Raw genomic sequence first — 24475 nt, 5'->3', positions numbered from 1 at the left:
GTGGGATAGGAGGGAAGGAAATATAGTCAGTCTTTTACAATATATCTACTATGTTATTGTTTTGCATTAGCCACACATGTACAATCTATACTGAACTGCTTATCTTCCCAGTAAGGGTGGGAGACAAGGGAGGAAGGGAATGAATATGGAATTCAAAGTATTCAAATCAAATACTCAAATACATACATATATATATATATATATTATTACTATTTTACATGTAATTGGGAAATAAGATATACAGGCACTGGGGCATAGAGATCCACTGGAAAAGTCGAAAGGGGTATGGGAGAAAATATGGGAGAGAGAAGATTGGAGGAGGGGATATCCTGTGGGACTGCTATTTTGGGGTGGTGGGTAGGGGAAAAATGGAGAGAAAATGTGTAACTCAAAATCTGGCCAAAATGAATGATGTAAATCAGAAGTTAATAAAGCATTTGAAAAAAAAGAAATTACAAGGAAAACTACCCTGATGTCCTAGAACAAGAGTATAAGACAGTCATCAAAAGAATCTACTAATCAAAACCTGAAAGAGATACCAAATTGAAAAAGCTAAGGAATATTGTAGCCAGATTCCAGAATTATCAGTTCAAGGAAAAATACTGCAAGCAGTCAGAAAGAAATGATTTAAATATCATGGAACTATAATCAGGATCTCATAGGACCTTGCAGTTTCTATATTAGAAAATCAGAGGGCTTGTTATATGATATTCCATAAGGCAAAGGAGTTTGACATAAAACCAAGGATCAACTACCTGGGAAAATTGAGCATAATCTTTCAGGCAAGGAAATGGACATTCAAAGAAATAAGGAACTTTCAGACCTTCCTGGTGAAAAGACCAGAGCTCAATGGAAAATTTGATTTTCAAGTGCAAAGATGAGATGTAAAAATGTAAACAGGAAAAAAAACCTCATGTTATTCAATAAGGGCAAAACTTTTCCATCCCTACATGGGAAGATGATTTTTGTAAATTTTGAGAATTGTATCTTTATTGTGATATTAAGAATGGATATGCATAGATAGAGGGTGTAGGTATAAATTAGCTGATGTTATCATAAAAAACCCTAATTACAGGGTAAAAAGGGATTGTAATGAGAGAAGTGGAAAAGAAGAGGCAGAAAAGAGCAAATTACATCACATGAAGAAGCACAAAAACATATTATAGTAGAGGGGAAAAGGGGAGGGAGATGAAAATTGTTTGAACTTTACTCTCATTGGATTTGGTTCAAGGAGGGAATAACATACTCTGTTAAATATAGAAATCTAACTTGCCCTACAGGCAGTAAGAGGTGAAAGGGGAAAGAAAAGGGAAGTGTTTTGAAGGGAGGGAAGAAGTAGTAAGGGAAAATGAAAAGAAAAGGGAGGGGGGACTGATAATAGGGAGGAAAGATTGAGAGAGGCAGTGGTCAAAAGTAAAACTCTTGAGGAGGGAAAAGGAGGTTAGAAATAAAAACATAAACAGAGGTGGAAATAGGATGGAGGGAAAGACACAGATAGTAATCATAACTGTGTATGTGAATGGGATGAACTCTCCCAAAAAACTGAACTAGATAACAGAATGAATTAAAAATCATAATCCTAAAATATGTTATTTACAAGGCACACATTCAAAATAGGGGGATACACACAGGGTAAAGGTAAAAGGTTGGAGTAGAATATATTATGCTTCAGCTGAAGTAAAAAAAGAAGGGGTGCTTCTATCCTAATCTCAAAGCAGAAGCAAAAATAGATAGTATCAAAAGAGATAAGGAAGTAAACTATATCTTGCTCAAAGACAACATAGACAATGAAAAAATATCATTACTTATTATATATATATATTATATATATCATTATATATATATATTATATGCACCAAGTGGTGTAGCATTCAAATTCTTAGAGGAGAAGTTAAGGGAGTTATAGGAAGAAATAGACAGCAAAACTATACTAGTGGGGGAACTCAACCTCCCCCTCTCTGAACTTGAAATATCTAACCACAAAATAAACAAGAAAGAAGTTAAGGAGGTGAACAGAATTTTAGAAAAGGAAGATATGATGGGCCTCTGGAGAAAACTGAATGGGGATAGAAAGGAGTATACTTTTTTTCTCAGTGGTACATGTCACATACAAAAAAATTGACATGTACTATGATATAAACCTCACAATTCAATGGAGAAAGGCAAAAATATTAAATGCATCCTTTTCAGATCATGATGCAATAAAAATTATATGTAATAAAGCACCATGGAAAGATAGACTGAAAATTAATTGGAAACTAAATAATCTAATCCTAAAGAATGAGTAGGTCAAACAACAAATCATAGAAACAATAATTTCATTCAAAGGAATGATAATAAGAAGACAGCATGCCAAAACTTATGGGATGCAGCAAAAGGAGTTCTTAGGGGAGATTTTTATGTCTCTGAATGCTTACTAGAATAAAATAGAGAAAGTAGAGATCAATGATGTGGACATGCAACTGAAAAAGCTAGAAAAAGAACAAATTAAAAATCCTCAATTAAATGCCAAATTAGAAATTCTGAAAGCCAAAAGTGAGATTAATAAAACTGAAATTCAGAAAACTATTGAACTAATAAGAAATAAAACTGAGCTGGTTTTATAAAAAAAAACAATAAAAATGATAAACCTTTAGTTAATTTACTTAAGTAAAAGAAAGAAGAAAACCAAGTTACCAGCATCAAAAATGAAAAGTTTCACCACCAATGAAGAGTAAATTAAAACAATAATTAGGAATTATTCTGCCCAACTGTATGCCCATAAATTTGACAATCTTAGGGAAATCAATGCATCTTTACAAAAATGTCAATTGCCCAGATTAACAGAAGAGGAAGTAAAATACTTAAATAATACCATCTCAGAAAAAGAAATTGAACAAGTCATCAGTGCACTCCTAGGAAAAAATCTCCAGGGCCAGATGGATTGACAAGTGATTTCTTTCAAACATTTAAAGAACAATTAATTCCAACACTATATAGACTATTTGGAAAACTGGCAAAGGAGTCCTACTAAATTCTTTTTATGATACAAATAAGGTACTGATACCTAAACTGGGAAAAGCCAATGCAAAGAAAATTATAGACCAATTTCCCTCATGAATATAGATGCAAAAATGTTAAATAAAATATTAGCCAAAAGATTACAGCAACTTATCATGAGAATAATACACTTTGATCAGGTAGAATTTATACCAGGAATGCAGGGGTGGTTTGATATTAGGAAAACTATCAATTTAATTGACCATATCAACAATAAAACTACCAGAAACCATATGATTATGTCAAGAGATACAGAAAAAGCTTTTGACAAAATACAACATCCATTTCTATTAGAAATACTGGGGAGCATAGAAGTCTTCCTTAAAATGATAAGTAGCATCTACCTAAAACCGTCAGCAATCATTATATGTCATGGGGATAAGGTAGATGAATTTCCAATAAGATCAGGGGTGAAACAAGGATGTCCATTATCACAACTGTTATTCAAAATAGTACCAGAAATGTTAGCATTAGCAATAAAAGAAGAAAAAGAAATGGAAGGAATTAGAATAGGCAAAGAAGAAACTAAGTTGTCACTCTTTGCAAATGATATGATGATATACTTTAAAAAATCCTGGAGAATCAAGTAAAAAACTCTTTGAAATAATAAAGAACTTAGCAAAGTTGCAGGATATAAAATAAACCCAAATAAATCATGGGCATTTCTATATATTACTAGCAAAACCTAACAGCAAGATATAGAAAGAGAAATTCCATTTAAAGTTACTATATATATTATAAAATATTTGAGAGTCTACCTGCCAAAAGAAACCCAGGAACTATATGAACACAATTAAAAAACACTTTTTACAGAAATAAAGTCAGATCTAAATAATTGGAAAAACATCAGTTGCTCATGGATAGGCTGAGCTAATATAATAAAAATGACAATTCTACCTAAATGAATTTACTTATTCAGTTCCATATCAATCAAATTACCAAATATAATTTTATATATACAGAAAAAATAACATCAAAATTCATCTGGAAGAACAAAAGGTCCAGAATATCAAGGGAATTAATGAAAAGAAATGATAGGGAAGGTGGCCTAGACATACCAGATCTTAAATTGTATTAAAAAGCAGCAATCATCAAAACTACAAATAGAGGGGTAGATCAATGGAATAGGTTAGGTACACAAGACATAGTAGTCAATGATTACAGCAATCGACTCTTGGATAAACCCAAAGACCCCAGTTTCTGGGAAAAGAACTCACTATTTGACAAAAAACTGCTCGGAAAAGTGGAAAGTAGTATGGCAGAAATCAGGCATAGATCAATGGGTAACAATTGGATATAAAAGTTGATACTATAAACAAATTAGGGGAGGAAAAAATAGTTTATCTGTCAGATTTATGGAGAATGGAGGAATTTATGACCAAACAAGAGATAGAGAACATTATGAAATGCAAAATGGATAATTTTTTTTATCTCATTAAATTGAAAAGATTTTGCACAAACAAAGCCAATGGAACCAAGATTAGGAGGGAAGCAGAAAACTGGGAAATAATTTTTATGACTAGTGTCTCTGTCTGATAAAGGCCTCATTTCTAAAATATATAGAGAACTGAGTCAAATTTACACGAAAACATGTCATGACCCCGATTGATAAATGGTCAAAGGATATGAACAGGCAGTTTTTAGAGGAAGAAATTAAAGATATCTATAATCATATGAAAAAATAATCTAAATCACTATTGATTAGAGAAATGCAAATTAAAACAACTCACTAGTCATATTGGCTAACATGACAAAACAGGAAAATGATAAATGCTGGAGAAGTTGTGGGAAAATTGGAACATTGATGCATTGTTGGTGGAGTTGTGAACTTTTTTTTTCTGTTTATTATGAAAACAAAACAAATGCCCCAGGAGAAGGGTCCATGCTTACCAGTAACATCAAAGGGTACTTGTTACCTTTTTTTATTCAGTTGTGTTCATTCCAACATTGCAATAAACAAGCTAAAACTACTTTACATTGACTCATTTTCAGTAACTGACATTTATAGGAATATACTAGAAACAGCACTAAAAAAGTTTAAGAAAAGAGTTATGGTAAACTTGCATGCACATCATACAGAAAAGAAAGATTTTAAATATAAAAAAGAAAAACTTTCTGGAAGTGTTATGGCAGTATCACGGAATAGTGTTAAAACTGTACATGTCAAATCCTACATTGTTGGTTTCGTGTCTTTTTTCTCCAAACAATTGTAAAAGATGCAAATGCTGTAAAAATGTATCTTTACAGTTTAAAAGCAAGATAATGCTGCCCAGTGTGAGAAATTTTCTCTAATTATCAATTCTGTATAAGGCCTGCCCCACAGCCTCTATGATTTTATTTATATTTTAGAACAGATTTTTATGTCCTTTTTCGACCCCTTATCAAAAAGCTTTTTTTATAGTGCCTCCCTGACCCCATCCTGCTTTTAAAAATATTCTTTCCCCAAAAGTGAAAATTTAAAATTGGTCTACAGTTTTCAGTACTAGAATGATTTTAATTCGATAACTGCAGTTTTCTTTACCACAGAGGAAACGGTAAATAAGTTGTAAACTGATCCAACCATTTTGGAAAGCAATTTGGAACTATGTCCAAAGGGTTATAAAAACCTTTTGGGGTATGCACTTCTAGGGCTGTACCCCAAAGAGATCATATGAGTGAGAAGAGGACCCATATGCACAAAAATATTTATTGGAGTTCTTTTTGTGGTGGCAAAGAATTGGAAATCAAGGGAATGCTCATCAATTGGGAAATGGCTAAACAAGTTGTGGTAAATGAATGTAATGGAATATTATTGTGCTATAAGAGATGAGGAGCAGACGGACTTCATAACAACCTGGAGAGACTTATATAAACTGAAGCTGAGTAAGAGGAGCAGAACCAGAAGAACACTGTACACAATTACAGACACATCATATCTGTGATGACTGACTTTGATAGACTGAGCTTATCTCAGCAATGCAAGGGTATAAAACAACTCCAAAGGACTCATGATGGAAAAGGGACATCCACATCCAGAGAAAGATTTTATGGAGTCTGAATGCAAACTGAAGCAAACTATTTGCTCTCTCTCTTTTTTGTTTTGTTCCTTCATCCTCATTGCTCATTCCATTGGTTATAATCCTTCTTTATAACTTCACAAATGTTTAATGTGAAGGTATTTATTTGTAGAACCTATATTGAATTGCATGCAGCCACAGTGGGGAGAAGAGGGAAGGGGAAAAAATTTGGAACTCAAAAGCTTGTGGAACTGGATGTTGTAAACTAAAAGTAAATAAAGAAATAATTAAATTCTAAAAAATGTTCTAAATCACTATTGATTAGAGAGATACAAATCAAAACAACCCTGAGGTACCACATTACACCTATCAGATTGGCTAACATGATGAAAGAGGAAAATGATGAATGTTGGAGAAGATATTAGAAAGTTGGAACACTAATGTTATGAGTAGAATTGTGAGCTGATCCAACCATTCTGGAGAGCAATATGGAACTATGCCCAAATGGCTGTAAAATGTGCATGACCCAGCAATACCATTTCTATGTGTATCCCAACGAGATCATGAAAATGGGAAATGGACCCACATCTATAAAAAATATTTATAGCAGCTCTTTTTGTGGTGGCCAAGAACTGAAAATAGAGGGGATACTCATCAATTAGGGAATGACTGAAGAAGATGTGACATTTGAATTTAATGGAATGCTATTATGCTATAAGAAATGATGAACAAGTGGACTTGAGAAAAACCTGGAAAGACTTATATGAACTGATGCTGAGTGAAGTGGGCAGAACCAGGAGAATATTATACATAGTAACAACCACAGTTTGTGATAACTGACTTTAATAGACTTAGTTTTTCTCAGTAATGCAAGGACCTAAAACAATCCCAAAGTTACTCATGATGAAAAATGCCATCCACATCCAGAGAAAGAACCATGGAGTCCGAATGCAGAGTAAAGGAGACTATTTTTTTTTTTGCTTTTTTTGTTATGGCTCTTCCCATTCGTCCTAATTCTTCTATACAACATGACTAATGTGAAAATATTTTTAATAGGAATGTATATGTAGAGCCTTTATCAGATTTCATGCTGTCCTGAGGAGGTGGGAGTGGAGGGAAGGGGAGAAAATGTAAAACTTATGGAAGTGAATGTTGAAAACTAAAAATAAATTAACTGAAAAAAAGTTTATTCAGATGAATTTGCTCTCTCAGAACAGCATTCTACAGAGTATTTTTAAAAATTCAGATTTTAAGACTTTGGCTTTTTTATTTTATCATTTGAAGATTATGTAAAAACTAGTAAAGGCAATTTTTTGCACTCTCTTTGATGTAGGGAATTCCCTATCTTCACTTTCACTGATGTTGGGAACTCCCAAAGAGGAAATTCCTTTTACCAATGTCGGGCACCTTATCTGCAATTTAGTCAATAGGAGCTGCCTAGAGCATTGCTAGGTTAAGTGACTTGCTTATGGTCACACAGCGTAAGTGTTTAAAAGGTAGTATTTGAACCCATGTCTCTTTACTCTGAGTCTGGCTCTATCCAGTGTCCATGCTAGCATCTTCCTTGAGGCATAAATGGCATTCAACCACTGAAAATGAAGCCATAACAGGTCTGTGACATTTTTAGACTCCTCCCACAGTACCAGGTCAGTCATTTCCATTACCTACTTCTGAATAAAAATGAATATATTCACATTTGATTCAGGGAGACAGCAACTGACTATAGAGTTTGTGATGGAATTCTCTCTACAAACCAATGGCAAAATTAGCCCCCAAAACTCCTACCAGGAATTTTCTTGGCCCATCCAATCATGTGAACCAACTCCTTGTCAGCAAGATTGGTCAATGACATCACCATGGAGGCTTTGGTAAATGGTTTGTTGGGATGACTCACAAATACATTGGGTGGCTCTGCTTCTAGGAGCGATAGCACAAACTGCTCAGGACTCAGTGCATTCAGCAGCAGCTCTTTGACTCGGGTTACATTTTCACTGTTTTGCTTTGCTTTGCTAAGACAGATTTGCTCATCTGCCTTCCACTGCCTTCGGATAACTCGATACCCACAACATTCTCTCCGGGAACCTATAGATGGGGGAAAGGGAAACATTAGTAAAATGTTTTCCCTCTATTTCTCCTGCCATCGCTTAGCATTTCCTGTGCCCCTTGGTTGGTGAGTCAGAGGTCAATTATCTGGAGAAGTGAACATCCCTTCTTTGTGTATGAGCTGTATATTATTATTATTATTATTATATAAAACAAAACATATAATATATGATAGTACCATGTTGTGATATATTAATATAAGATTTTATTATATTAATATATGATATATTTTATTATATATTTATTATATATGAGCATAGGCAATAAATCAGTGCACTTACATATTATTTATAATATTATAATATAACTAGTATACAATACAATACGATACGATGCCATGCATGTGATGCAATGCAATATGATATGATATAACATAATATAATATGATAATAATATAATATATAATAGTATACCTATAATATTACTGTGAGCCAGGCAGGTTCTAAGCACTTTACAACTATTATCTCCTTTGATCCTCACAACAAGCCTGTGGGGGTTTGTGCTATTCTTATTATCATTTTATAATTTAGGAAACTGAAGTAAACAGAGGTTAAGTGACTTGCCCAGCTTGCCGCAGCTAGGAAGGATCTGAGGACAGATTTGAACTCAGATCTTCATAACTCCATCCATTCCCAGTGCTCTTACTTACCCACCTGCCCCCAACTTTGTGCTTGTTTTTAACCCTCCTTTACCCAGCTCAGATAAAAATGAGGTTCATGAGATGCCTTCTATCCTTGTGCTCTCCTACATATATTTTCATCAACTCCAATTAAGCAAAAATGGCAAGGTCCTCCTGCTTTCCCCCCATTTATTTTCTGGCATATTTCTTTTCTTCTATCTTTCTTACCCCTTTTAAAACCAGTAACGTAGAAAACCACATTTACTGCTTGTGTGACCTTAGGGAAGTCCCTTAACCTTTCGGTCTTAGTTTCCATATCTGCAAAATGGGGGGGTTGGATGAGACCTATAAAGTCCCTTCCAGGTCTTAATCTAGGACCCTATGATTCTTCCCCCAGATTCCAGGACAAAGCTAGCTAATTTTAAATAGAGGCAGAGTCAAGCCTAAGGTATAAACAGTTGTGAGAGGGGCAACACAGAGGACAGTCTAACTGTAGCCAATGTGTTAAGCAAGGGAGCAAATCTGCATTGTATGGTGTAGGCCAGAAGAGAACCAGGAAGTAGAGAAACGAACCATGGTGGGAGCCAGTGGCAGTATAGAGAAAAGTCCAGTCAAAGGTACAGTTATAAAACTGCCTCAGTCAAACTGTGACCTGTTGAAGACCTTAACTTAGAAAAGGTCAAGGTCTCCCACTGCATCCAGGGCCATTTCCAGTTATCCTGATCTATATCTCACCACTGGACCCAGATGGCTCCAGAGGAGAAAGTGAGGCTGGTGACTTTGCACAGTACTCCCTCACTTAAATCCACTTCACTTGCATGTTGTGGCATCACCTCCTTGATGTCATGGTCCTCTCAGAGAAAGTAGGACAAAGAACAACAACTAAGAAACACAGGAGGATTTCACAATCTAGGTCAGCAGAGGGTATGACCTGAAGGATACCATCCTAGCGTCACCACAGGAAAAAAATAGCTCTCATATTAACACCCTGGGAGCAAAATCTCAGAGATACCCTAGTTTACTTAGAACTCTAACACAAAAATGGAGAGAATATTTTGAAAACTATAAAGCACTGTATAAATGTGAGATGGTACTATTGTTCTAAAAGAAAGTGCTAGATGATGTAGTCAAAGCTAAATACAAGTTCAAAGAAAAAAGTTAGGAAGACCTTAGCATTTGGTGATAGCTCTAACATTAGCTGGTAAGGCAGCCCTAGACAAGTCTTCCCTTCTTAAGGGTTGAGTTTTGCACAAAATGAGGGCATTGGATTAGATGATCATCTCTCAAGTACCTTCTCAGCCCTAACATTATAAAATTGCCTACTTCTACATGCCCCATCCCATGTAGATTTCCCCCTCTGGCTCTTATTGATTCCTGAAATCCCCACATGAGGTCTTAATTCCTTTAAGCAGAGCCTGACCCTTTAAAGAAATTGAATTGTCCTAGGAAAAGAGTAACATCAAATCATTTATATTTTAGGATGAATTAATTTATAGATTTGATTTTTAGACAAAAGGTTGACATATAGTCATGGAAGGTGTCACTAAAAAAGAGCTCTAATTCAGGGGAAGAGGAAATTGGGGTAGGGGAAATAAGTTGTAAAAAGTTCATATAGAAGGAGAGAGATGCCAACTCTTCCCCACCTTGATAGTTTTGACCAGTACAGGCTTTCCACGGGGAAATTCAAGAAAAAAATTGTCAAACAGAAAAGAGGCTTCTCTGCCTCACTTTCCTCTTCTGTAAAATGAGGGTGTTGGACTCAATGACTTCAAGTTCCCTGCCATCTCTAAATCTATTTTTCTATTTTATGCCATACAGCATCTAAAATAATTTTCTAAAGCATAGAACTGGCCATGTCACTTCTCTACTCAGATTCCAGTGGTTCCCTATCACAAAATATGTCAAATAAAAAATCTTCTGCTTGACAAAGTCCTTTATAATCTAGCCCCCCGCCACCCCAGCACATTACCTTTTCAGTCTTTTTACATGTGACTCCCTATCACACACCCTGCGATCCAGTGAACTGACCTCTTAGCTCATCCTCAAACAAGATTCCCCTATTTCCCGGGGTGGCCAGGTAGCACAGCGAGTAAGAGTACCTGCTCCAGTGTTGGGAAGACCTGGGGATCGAATCCGGGCTCCAACACTTAGCAGCCACCCAGAAACACCTGGCCGTGTAACCTTGAGCAAGTTACTTAACCCCAATTGCTCATAAAAAAAGAGAATACACCCTATCTCCTGACTCTGGGCATTTTCTTTTTTAAAAAATTAATTTATTTCTTCCCAGTTTCATGTAAAAACAATTTTTAACATTTGTTTATAAAACCTTGAGTTCCAAATTCTCTCCCTTGCTCCCTCCCCATGTCCCCTCATTGAGAAGGCAAGCATTTCAATATAGGTTACACACATGTAGCCACATAAAACATGTCCATAACAGTTATGTTGTGAAAGAAAATATAGACTCCTCCCTAAAAAAACACCTCAAGAAAAATTTTAAAAAGTAAAAAAATATGCTTCAATCTGTATTCAGACACTATCAGTTCTTTCTCTGGGGATGTATAGCATTTTTCTTTTTTAATAAGTTAATTTATTTTTAGTTTTCAACATTCACTTTAATAAGTTTTAAGTTTCCCCCCCTCCCTCCTTTCCTCTCTAAGACTGCATGCAGTCTGATATAGGCTCTACATATACATACTTATTAAACATATTTGCCCATTAGTCATGTTGTATAGAAAAATTAGAACAAATGGGAGGAACCATGAGAAAAAAAAAACAAAAAAGAGAGCAAATAGTATTCTTTGATCTGCATTCAGACTCCATATTTCTTTCTCTGGATGTGGATGGCATTTTCCATCATAAGTCTTTTGGAGTTGTTTTAGGTTCTTGCATTGCTGAGAAGAGCTAAGTCTATCAAAGTCAATCATTGCACAATGTGACTGTTATTGTGTACAACATTCTCTTGGTTTTGCTTACTTCACTCAGCATCAGTTCATATAAGTCTTTCCAGGTTTTTTTCAAGTCCACCTGTTCATCATTTCTTATAGCACAATAGTATTCCATTGCATTCATATACCACAACTTGTTCAATAATTCCTCAATTGATGGGCATCCCCTCAATTTATCATTCTTAGCCACCACCAAAAGAGCTGTTATAAATATTTTTGTACATGTTGATCCTTTCCCCATTTTTAGGATCTCTTCAGGATATAGCCCTAGAAGTGGTATATGGATAACATTTTTCATCACAAGTCCTTCAGAGTTGTCTTGGATCATTGTATGGCTGAGAATAGGTAAGTCATTTATAGCTGATCATCTTACAATGATACTTTTAGTTTGCACACAGTATGTTTCACTTTGCATCAGCTCATGCAAGTCTTTTTGTTTTTTTTTTCTCATGGTTCCTCCCATTTGTTCTAATTTTTCTATACAACATGACTAATGGGCAAATATGTTTAATAAGTATGTATATGTAGAGCCTATATCAGACTGCATGCAGTCTTAGAGAGGAAAGGAGGGAGGGGGGGGAAACTTAAAACTTTTTACAGGTTTTTCTGAGATCTTGTTCATTTCTTATAGTACAATAAATAGTATCCCATCATAATCACATACTACAATCTGTTCAGCAATTCTCTAATTGATGGGCATTCCCTCATTTCTAATTCTTTACCCCCAAAATGAACTGCTATAAAATTTTTTTGTACATATAGGTCCTTTTCCTTTTTTAAAAATCTTATTTGGTATACAGATTTTAAAAAATACATGGTTCTATAGCCCTTTGGTCATAGTTCCAGGTTGCTCTACAGAATGATTGAATCAGTTTGCAACTCTACTAAAAGTGCATTAATGTCTCATTTTTCCCACAACCCCTCCAACATTTGTCACATACCTTTTCTGTCCTATTAGCCAATCTAATAGGTATGAAATAGTACCACAGAATTGTTTTAATTTGCATTTCTCCAATCAATAGTGAGAATATTTTATGTGTATAGATATATCACCTGAAAACCAATCATATCTTTTGATCACTTATCAGTTGGGGAATGGCTCTTATTTTTATAAATTTGACACAGCTCTATATATGTTTGAGGAATGAGGTCTTTATCAGAGATACTTGCTTCAACATTTTTTACAGTTACTAATATTGGTACATTTTCTCAATTGGCATTAAAAAAAAATCCCTGATGGTAAAGTAATTGGCATTGGTGGTAGCTCTAGTGTAAGTTGCTGGGATAGCATAAGACTAGACATAGGCCATATTTCATCAAGAATTTTTTTCCCTTATTCTCTTGACTTAAATGAGGTTAGAATCTAGAAGAGACGTCATTTCTCTACCTTAGCATCACTTGTCTGTTGTCTAAATTCAGTTTTGCCATTTCATAGTTTTAAAAGAAATGTTAACTTAAAATAGTGACCCAGGATTGGAACCTTATCTTCTAAGCATAAATAAGTAAACAAGCAAATAAATAAATAAACAAATAAATGAGCAAATGAATGAATGAAGAAATCAGGAAGTGTCTCTTACCTTCCACTAGCTGCAAAATAAATATCTTCATAAGATAAGAGACCTGCCTTCCTTTCAGGGGCACTTTGAAGCAAATTTAGATCACTTATTGGCAAGATTTAAAGTCTAAAATGCAAATCTTTCTGGTAGTGACCTAATGGAATGGTGTAAGCAGTTGACCAGTAATATTCTCATTGCAAAATGTACTGATAAAAGTATAGCTAAAGAAAGAATAGCAAATTTCTGACCACTCAATTCTCCTTTGCAGAATGTATATGGGGTAGAAATGGACTTCCTACTAGAGGTAAATGTGATTTAATTTAACAAATGTTTATAGAACATGTAATATTACAGTAATACTGTGCTAAGCACAGCAAGAGAAACAAACAGGAGTAAGATTATGACCTGCTTTTAAAAGTTTTAAAATCTAGTGTGACTGAAAAGGTTGGGAAGACATAAGTTACTTTTCCAGTTGACTTTTTCAGTCAACAAGCATTTAATCAGCATGTGCTTATGTAATGGGAATGGGAATTTGAACATTTTCCCTGGCCCTTAATAGACATAGGGGAGTTTGAAGACCTCCCCTGCTTTGAAAGTAAACTCTGCCCCCTAATAGACTGAATGTAATCGCATGGAGCCTGTGATGGAGGGAATTTGCTAATGGGTAGAACAGAGCCCACAGGAAGCTTCCCTACTGTGATAAACTCTGTCCTCTACTAGGCTGAATGTAGTCCCATTGATGGGAAAAGTTTGATGAAGGGAAGCAGAGCCCACAGGAAGCTGGTAGCCAGAGTTAGCCAGGTGGTGGGAGAGAGAGATGCTCAGGCAAGGAGAGAGAGAGGTTTGTGAGTAAATATTGATCTTGTATTGGTTTGTGGGAAGGCTAAAGGATGGTGCGGTTCTCAGTGTTATTATGGCTTTTTAATATCTTTGCTACTGTGATGAAATCAGATTACTGGCTTTGGGATTTGGTTTTCTGGTATCTAAATAAATGTTTCAGTTCTGTCCTCTACCTGGAGAATCTGGTTTATTTTGTGATTGAACATCATGCAATATTTATAGTTATGGTCTTTATTTCATGGGTGCTCTAAATATTGCACTGGTGCTACAGCTTATTTAATGTAACATCTAATTTACTATAATTTATATATTTGTAAAATATATTTAATATGGCATATGATTTATTATAATATTTAATAAGTGTGCTAAGGGCTGGAAATATAAGGAAAGATAAAAAAATCCCTGATCTCAAGGAGCTAAGTCTAAAGGAAGAGGAAACCAATAACTATGTACAAATAGAGGGAAGGCATGAGCATTAAGGGAATCAACAAAGTCCATAACAGAAATGATGTATAAGAGAACTGAAAGTCCTGTTTGAGAGAAGAGGAAAGAATGCCCAACCTTCTTAATAGATAGGAAAAATTTTTTTTATTGAGATGGAAGTCATTCTTGTACCAGGAAACTATTGACTTATTACAGCAAAGATCAACATTTTTACAAAACTAGAAGAATAAAGAAATGAGTAAGAATCTGACCTTATAAGCAAATTATTAAAGAATGGGAAATGGAGGAATGTATATCAATTTCAACTGAACAATTTTATACAGAAGTTTAACTAATACAAATCACTTATCATAATGAGTAAAATTATCTTATTTTGATTTACTTTCAGAGTGGAAAGCTATGGCAGCCAAGGGAAACACCAATTTAAAATGAAAATTCCTTTGCAAAATCTAACAGAAAAGGATTAGGGAAGGTGATACTGTAAGTACTATCACTTTCGATAGGAAATGAAGGAAAATCAAGCTTAAAGGAAGTTTGGTGAGTTGTATGTAATAAATTCATGGTGTCCTATACAAGCCTCTTTTTTAGTATAATAAGTAAAGTATAATATTTATTTGTTATATATTTATAATATTTACTATAATAAGAAAATATTTATATTTGTTGGCATGTGTTAACTTCATAATAATTTTTTAATTAAAAAAGCAAGATTAGCAAGAGAATGAGTTAAGCAGAGCTACCAAGGCTTTGAAAAATGGAATTGTTCTGTTAAGATTTTTATTCCAAACTATTTTCACTATCAAGTATAGTAGAGTCACCATTTTAGATGCTAACATCAGAGTCCTGGACATATATCTTGAGGAAATAGAAATGGCACCAAGAAAAAAAAATGTGAGAAAAGCAGTTGCAAAAATATTCAAAGATCTATATTGATAGCAATATAATTTTGATAGCATTGAAGGTGAAAAGTATATAGCTACAAGTTGTACAATACAGTAGTCTTTGAGGAACTAAAATTAAGACCAGTCAGAGGTTAACAAGAGAGGTAAATGGTGGCCAAAAAAGGCTGCAATACATAACAAACAAGGAATTTACATAGAAGAAGCAAGGTAAAGAACATCAAAGAAATGTATAACCATGAAAAATGATATGCTGGTTCTTTTTGTGGTAGCAAAGAATTGGAAATTGAAGGGATGCCCATCAATTGGGGAATGGATGAACAAACTGTGTTATATGATTGTGCTGTGAGAATTGATGAGCAAGATACTTTCACAAAAACCTGGAAAGACTTACACGAACTGATATAAAGTGAAACTAGCAGAACCAGGAAAGCAGTGTGCAATACTGAATGATGATCAGCTATGAATGACAGCTATTCTTAGCAATATAATGATCCAAGATAATAGGCTTTTGTTTAGCCTATTTCCTACAATAATGACTTCTATTACTTCTTCAAAACACCACAATGTCAGAAATTGAAGGTATTGATTTTAAAATCCCCTTTCAATTCAAACATTTATTAAATGTCTACTATGTACAAGGCACTGGAGAGAGGAGAGAGAAACAGATATCCAAGACCTTCAAGGAGTTTATATTCCAGGGAGTTAAAGGGGTAACATACAACATAAACAGAGAATGGCCTCCAACACTCACTGTGTGACCCTGGGCAAGTCACTTAACCTTGGTCTGTCACAGTTTCCTCATTTGTAAAGTAGGTGTCATAATAGCACCTACCTCCCAGAGTTGTGAGGATAAAATGAAATAATTGTAAAGTGCTTAGCACAGTGCTTGGCACATAGTAAGTGACTGTTACTATTATTATTGAAGTGATTTGCAAACTTTAAGGCATTCTATAAGTACTTTTTATAGAAATGATAATAATAATAATTAAGTAAAAAAAAGGTAATTTTAAAACGGAGAGAGCATTCACAACTGAGCTAGAAGAGTGGGGAAGGCCGAAGCAGAAGGTGGCAACCTGACAGGATTCTTGGAAGCAACTAGGAATTCCAAGAAGAAGGGTTGAAGAGGCAGCGAATTCTGGGTATGTAAGTCTATGCTTATATTCAGAGAGGGAAGATAATAAAAAAAATAATATCTAGCATTTATATAGTATTTTAAGGTTTTCAAAGAGCTTTACCAATATCTTCAAAACAACCCTGGGAATTAGATGTTATTATCACTATTTTATTGATGAAGAAAACTGAGGTAGACAGAGGTTAAGTGCCTTGCAGAGGATCCCACTGCTAGTCAGTGTTTGAGAATGGATTAGAGTTTAGAGCTTCCAGACTCCAGGTCCCTAGTGAGTCAATCTGACTGAAAAGTAGAGTGTGTAGAAGAGAGAAATATAAAATAAATATAAAATGAGACAGAAAAAAAATAGTCTGGAGTCAGGTTTCAAAGAACTCTTAAGTGCCAGACTAAACTGTTTGTATTTTGTCCTATAGATTAGAAAAGATGCGAGGAGGGTGAGGAGGAGAAAAAAGAAATACAGTCAGACTGATGCTTCAGGATTGTAATACTTCAGGCAATCTTATTTGCAGCTGTGTGGAGAAAGTATTGGAGGGGGTTGAGGGGGAGACTAGAAGCCAGAAAGCCATTAGTAGGCTAGTTGGCTTTGAAGGATAAGAGAGAAATAGCCTACTAGCTTGAGGGGATAGTAGACCCTAGAGAAGCTTTTTCTGTGTTTGCTTTTTTTTTTTTTCATTAATGATAAGGGAGACTTGAGAATGTTTATAGACAGAGAAAGGAATCAGTGGAAAACCAAAAAATTAAAGATCCATGATTACTGTTAACAAGGCCATGCAGTAGACTGGACAATACATGATCAAAGGCACATGTGCAAGGGTTAGCCTTGGCAGGGAGGAGGGATCCTTATTCAGGGACGAGGGCAAGAAGATAACAAGAGATTCCAAAGTTGAAAGAAAGGAAACTAAGGGAGTTCTTATTGGATGATCTGTGGTCTTTGAGTCAAGAAGACTTCCATTTAAACCCTAACTCTCAAGATTATTAGCTATATAACCATAGGTCAATCACTTAATCTCCCTAAATCTCATTTTCTTAATCTGTAAAAGAGAAGATAATACTTATGGTACCTATTTCAGGGGGTTGTTATAAGAACAAAATGAGATAATTTATATAAAGGACTTTGAAACAATTAAAATGTAATATATTAGTGTGAGTTACCATGGTTATTGATGATTAGAGCTATGACAGGCATGACAGATTATTGTCTAACCACCTCATTTTAGAGTTCCAATTCTGTGAACAAAATATACATGTAATATTTTTCTATTATGCTAGAAAACAAAAGATCTTCTTCTATAGGATACTCACTTATACCAAAAAAAAAGTGCATCAAAATAAGGAAAGAATATAATTATGGGAGCCTACCTTCAAGAATGACTGGGGAACCACATGAGATAACTACTTTTTATGTATTATTTGCATTTGTCTGTCTTATATCACAGTATTCCATTTTATTTAAGCACCACAGTTCAGTTACCTATCCCCTTTCTGTTTGTTTGTTTGTTTTTTTTGCTTTTTGGAGGGCAATTGAGTTTAAGTAAGTTGCCCAAGGTCACATGGCTAAGTTTTTTGTTTGTGTGCATTAAGTGTCTGAGGCCGGATCCGAACTCAGGTCCTCCTGACTGCAGGGCCAGCACTCTACTCACTGCGCCACCTAGCCACCCCTACCTATCCCCTTTTGTTGGGCATTTAAGTTAGTTCAGTTTCCACAGTAGCAACGATAACTTGTGTGAACAATGATGCTTGGCTCAGGTTTTGTTTTTTGTAACACTCTCATTGTATATTTTCTTTCTTTTTTTTTTAAAGCAATTGGGGTTAAGTAACTTGCTCAAGGTTAAATGGCCAGGTGTTTCTGGGTGGGTGCTAAGTGTCTGAGCCTGGATTTGATCCCAGGTCACCCCGACTGTGGGGCCGGTGCCTTTACTCACTGTGCCACCTGGCCACCTCTAAGCAATTGGGGTTAAGTAACTTGCTCAAGGTTACACAGCCAGTTATTTCTGGGTGTGGTGCTAAGTATCTGAGCCCGGATTCGATCCCAAGTCACCCTGACTCTGGGGCCGGTGCTTTTACTCACTGTGCTACCTGGCCTCCCCTCATTGTATATTTTCAACAATACTGGTGATGTCTTGGAAAGATCTAATGACTGTTGCCTCTAACTCACTGGCCATACCTGGGCAACCTCCAGATCTTATCTATTATATCTCCACAATGTTGTTCACATTCCTCTTCTCTTCCCTCATATAGCTGTCATCCTAGATCAGGCACTCACCATCACTTAATTGTGAACTCCTTGAGGACAGGGACTGTTATCTGCTTCTTTTTGTATCCCCAGCACTTAGCATAGTTCCTGGCATATATCAGGCACTTAATAAATGCCTACTGACCACCTGATACCAGACAACTCTGTAAGTTTCCCCATTGATCTACCTGCTTCCCTCATCTTCCACGCCTCAGCCAAAATAACCTTATCACATCAGAGATTGGACAATGTCACTCTGCCTCTTGAAAACATCCCACTGATGCAAGGATGAGATAACAAACTCTTTAGTTTGCATTTAAAGGCTTCCACTACCTTACTCTGACTCACCTTTCCAGAATGGATTTGGAGTCAGAAAGAGTTAGGTTCAATTTCTCCCTCCAATTTATACTATGGGACCATAAGGCAAATCACTTAACATTTATTATCACCTCCTGCCTGGACTATTAGTCCATGTTGGTGATGTAGCCTGCTGGCTAATCCTCCCTGTCTCAAATCTCTCCCCATTCCAGTCCATTTTCCACTCAGCTTTCAAATTAATATTTCTAAAGTGCAAATCTGACCATGTCTCCCTCTAGTTAATCAAGTCCAGTGGCTCCCTATTACCTCCAAGATCAAATATATACATCAGCTGTTTGATTTAGAAAGTCCTCTAGAACTTGGCACCTTTCCATCTTCTTAAACCTAACATATCCTCATGTGCTCTCAATGTTCCATCTCCAGACGCCAAGTATTTTCAATGCCTGGAATTCTCCCCCTCCTCATCTTTACATCCCAGATTCCCTGGCTTCCTTTAATTCCCAACTCACATCTCACCTTCTTCAAGATGATTTTCCCAATCCTACTTAATCCTGGTACCTTCCCTCTGTGATTATCTTCAATTTATCTCATCTATATCCTGTTTGAGTATCTAGGTGGTGGAGTGGAGAGAGTGCTAGGAGTTAAGAAGACCCAAATGGGGTCACAAAGAGTTCAGACACGACTGAAAATGACCCACTAGACTGTGAGCTCCTTGAAAGCAGGGGCTGTCTTTTGCTTTGCTTTGTATCTTCCGTGCTAAGGACAGTCCCTGGAATATAGTAGGTGTTTAATAAATGCCAGATGACTGGCTGAATCTCAGTTCCCCCATTTGTAAAACTGGAATAATAATAACCCCAGAGAGTGTAATTATAATGAGGATTGGAAGATCTTCCTTGCCCCTTGTAATGGCAAGTAAACAAGTACTTAGCACCTTGTTTCAAGTTGATCCTTGCCCTAATTATATCAATCCTTTGTTAAAGAACAGAACTTGTGAATCCCACAGTGGGATGAACTTGCTGATGCAACAGGAAGGGGGTGGGGCAGGGAGGAACTAATGATCATATATAAGGAGAGGCCCAGGCTGGAGAGAACAAAACTTATGGTGGCAGAACTGAGAACTGAGAAGTGAGAAGAACTGAGAAGAGAAATGAGAAGAATTGAGAAATGAGAAGAGAGGAGAACTGGGAGGAAGCATGGCTGTGGTGCCAGTACTTTGTCTGTCTGTTTTGATGTTACTTTGTCAGATTTGTCTGCTGATAGAGGATGTTGCTGTTGTTACAGAAGCCCTGGGACCTTACTGCTGGTTCAGAAGCCTTGAAAGAGGACTTTCTTGTTGTATGTTTACAGAAGTCCTGGAGGAGGGTCTTGCTGATGTTTTCAGAGATTCTGGGACTATACTGATGATTTGTGTTGATTTCTCAGACCTTGTCATTGAGTCTATATTGATTTCACAGGCAGATAGAAAATTGAGGATGCCAGAAACGTGAATGAATGTTATTGTGGCTTTGTTAAGCCTTGTCTTCCCAGGAACAGAAACTGCGAAGGATTTGAGGTGAATTGGACATTGTGAGCTTCAAAATGGAACATGAACTGGGCAAGAAACTGGATGAGGAGTTGGGAGCTGCCTGTTTTTAAACACAGGTGACCGTTGGGTAGATTCAGATGGGAACTGGAACCATGGAAGAGGAACCATGGAATCTCAGAGCCAGTCTCAAGTCAAGATGAAAAGACCTCTCCTTGGGTATTTAATGCAAACTGAGAAGATCATGATTTACTGTGGCCTAGGGGTAGGTGGACTTTGTACTCTGTATCCTGTACTCTTTTTTTCTTTTTTGAGGAGGGAGGGCAGGGCAATTGGGGTTATTTGCCCAAGGTCACACAGCTAGTAAGTGTTAGGTGTCTGAGGCTGGATTTGAACTCAGGTCCAATTCCAGAGCCAGTGCTCTAGGTGCCACCTAGCTGCCCCTATCATGTACTCTTCAGGATGATTGAATTAAGGATGATTGGAAACTAATCTCAAATTAAGAAAAAAGAAGACTTTTTGACTGAGAGATTAAGACAATGTGACCTAGGGGTGGTGAACTCTGACTTTTGTTCTTTGTGTCCATTAAGGAGGACACAAATCCTCCTTAAGGATGATTGACTTAAGGATTTACTGAATGCTTGTACTTTGCTTAAAACTATGTGGCCACTTTGGTCAAAACTCTGTGTCCACTTTAGTTATAACTTGTTATGTCATAACATTGTGAATTCTGTACTTTGGTTTCTGTCAATGTTTTGTCATAGTTTATTACTGAATAAATAGAGAGTTCACTATACTATTTAATCAGAATCTTGAAGCTGTTCACAGCAGCAGTCCTCTGGAAAGCTGTGCTTGGCTTTACATTGGTTTGTTGAGAATGAACATGAAGTGCTTTGAAACTTTAAAGTCCTATATAAATGCCCATTATAATGATGATATACAAACTCTTCTCCAGCCAAAAAGGACCAATAACTAGAAAGAAATATCTCCTGCCTCAAACATTTGCACAAATTGTTCCTCATACATGGAATATGCATTCACCTCATTTCCACCACCTGTTTTGTGAAATTCCCTAAATCTATCACTTTAGTGAGGTTTTCTTCCTTAAAATACCTTATCTGATAAATATTTGTGTATGTATCCATATATAATATGCACACAAATGTACACACATATATGTGTATATAAATATATATACAAATATGCACACATACATATGTACATGTATATATACACACATATATATTATATATTAGGCAATTTATGTTCACGCATGAATATATAATTATAGTAAGCAATTTAAATATTTATATAATATAAATTGTTAGATAATACAATTATATGTTTATATAATATGTAATTATATCAGCCAATATAGTTATATATTAATTTATACTATTATATGCATATTATATATAATATAGTATAAAATAATATAGTTAATAAAAAATACCTTGGGTGATTAGGATACAATAAACATGGAAGTAAGCTCACCACATTTCATCATTCCAACTTCATAACATTTCCAAAGTCTACAAGCCTGGCAACTTTGGCATCGATTCTTATCGATTGTCCACTGATTTGTAACTGGACAAATATAATCATTATGTCCTATTTTTAAAAAGCCAGGAAAAAAGTTTATGGTTATATTGTTTATGCATATTCTGGAGAACAACACTGGTAACACAGCATAGTTGAAATGCTTTCCTCTCTCTTCCTACCAGGTAAAAGACCTAAAGCTTCTGGTATGAAGGAAAAACCATGAGGTATCATTGAAATCAATGAAAAACATGTAGGTTCAAAGATCAGTGACATTTAGAATATCTCAGTGTTTTTGGCTGCAAGTAAACTGACTTAGATTACCCCATTCCCTGCCTCTGTATTCTTACTTTATTCTGAAAAAATGGGTAGAGTTAGAAATCTCTTGAACCAATTCATACATGGAACTAAACTGAGACAGCCATGCAAACAGGTGCTTATTTATATTTCCTTGCTTTCTTCCCTCCATTCTCAATATACAATTAAATGTGTGTATGAAAGCCCACAGTATTCAGGTAAACAAAAAAGGCCAATCTTAATGAAAATTAAGAGAAGAAATTGGATGCCTCAAAATGGAAAATTGGACATGTTTTGTAAATAAACTGCTCACGCTGGAAGAGGCCCCAACTTTTTCATGATCCTTGTTTTGAATTCTGAATCTGTTTTCCCATGGCAACAATATCATAAATGGTAATTAGTTTTCAAGGCCAGCCCACAGAAACCTAACAAACTCCACATGTCCATTAAGCAGAATATTAATGGGACTATTTCAACTACACCTAACTACTTTTTATAACATTGTTTCTATGAGTCAGTGAGTCAACAAGCAATTATAACCTACAATATGCCAGGCACTGTTCTAAGAATCGGGGTTACAAAGAAAGGCAAAAAACAGTTGTCACTGGTCTCAAAGAGCTCTAATGGGGGAGACAGCATGCACAAAACGATGTACAGACAAGTCATATACATGATAAATTAGAAATAATCAACAAGCAAGGCACTAGAATTTATGCAGATGGGGAAAGAGTTCTTGTAGAAAGTAGGATTTTATCTGGGACTTGAAAGAAGCAAGGAGGAGAAGACAAGGAGGGAGACCATTCCAGGAATGGGATTTAGTTATTAAAAATGCCCAGAATGTCTTGTGAGAGAAACAAAAAAGAGAACAGTGTCAGAGAATCACAGAGTATATTAGGGGTTAGAAGTTAGTGAATGAGGTTCTTAAGAAGACTGGAAATATGGAAAGAGGCCAGGCCATGAAGACCTTTGAATACCAATGGTAGGACTTTATATTTGATCCTTGAGATGATAGGGAGCCACTGGAGTTCATTGAGTAGAGAGGTGACATGGTTAGACCTGTACTTTAGGAAAATCGCTTTGACAGCGGGGTGGAGGATGCACTGAAATGGGGAGAGACCTGTGGCAGGGAACTAGCCAGTGGATTTTTGCAATAGTCCAGGCATGAGGTGATGAAGACCTGCACCAAGATGGTGGCAGTGTCAGTGGAGAGAAGCAGTCATATGTGAGAGAGGATACAAAGTTTAAATCAACAGCCCTTTGCAAGATTAGATATGAGGGAGGAGAGAGAGTTCAGCATTGTGAATGATACCTAGGTTGTAACCCTCAATGACTGGGAACATGTTGATACCTTCAACGTAGAAAACCTAAGAAGATGGAAGAATTTTGGGGAAAAATAATGAGTTCAGTTTTGGACATGTTAACTTAATTCAATTTGAGATGTCCAAATGCAGTTCTGCCAGGGATAGATAAGCAGGTTTCCTCTTCCCCATTAGATGGTGAGCCTTTTGAAAACTGGGGTTGTTTTCAACCTTTTTTTGTAACCCCATTGTTTAACTCAGTGATTGGCACATAGTAGGCACTTAATCAATGCTTGTTGCCTTGATTTCTCAGAATAAAGGAAGGCAGCTATCTAGGTCACCATCTCCCTAGTTATGTTCCCAACCATGTAAGAAGAGGTTCTATAGGAAAATTTTTTGTTGTATCAATTTATTTTTCCTTTAAAATAGTAAATATTATCCCAATAAAGCATTTCATATGTCAAGTTTTACCTTGTAATACTCCAGACATAGAATGTTAGAGCTGGAGGAGACACTGGAGACCATGTAGTCCAACACCCTCATTTTATAGATGAAGAAACTGAGGCACACAAGGGCAAAATTACTTGCCCCAAATTGTATAATCAGTGTGAGGGAGAGACAGGATACAAATTTACACCTTCTCACTCCAAAGTCAGTGTTCTTTCTACTACCATACACTGCTTTCTTATGTAAGT

The 24475-nt window shown here is 36.0% G+C and overlaps 1 protein-coding gene across 1 annotated transcript in view; it reads right to left on the bottom strand.

Annotated features, from left to right (window-relative positions):
• Positions 1-24475, bottom strand: part of LOC138150581 (estrogen receptor beta-like) — a 140683-nt gene that overhangs the window by 44149 nt on the left and 72059 nt on the right. The window contains exons 4-6 of the mRNA XM_069074001.1: positions 23792-23846; positions 22141-22257; positions 7821-8117 (exon numbers count right to left, since the gene is read on the bottom strand). Of these exons, the coding sequence (XP_068930102.1) occupies positions 7821-8117; positions 22141-22257; positions 23792-23846 (469 nt within the window). The remainder of the gene's footprint in view (positions 1-7820; positions 8118-22140; positions 22258-23791; positions 23847-24475) is intronic.

Source organism: Petaurus breviceps, unplaced genomic scaffold, assembly GCF_028583685.1.
Source record: "Petaurus breviceps papuanus isolate PSGF00001 unplaced genomic scaffold, PetGlider_PUasm1.0 90881, whole genome shotgun sequence".
Lineage (NCBI taxonomy): Eukaryota > Metazoa > Chordata > Mammalia > Diprotodontia > Petauridae > Petaurus > Petaurus breviceps.
This window is presented reverse-complemented; position numbering and strand designations above follow the sequence as displayed.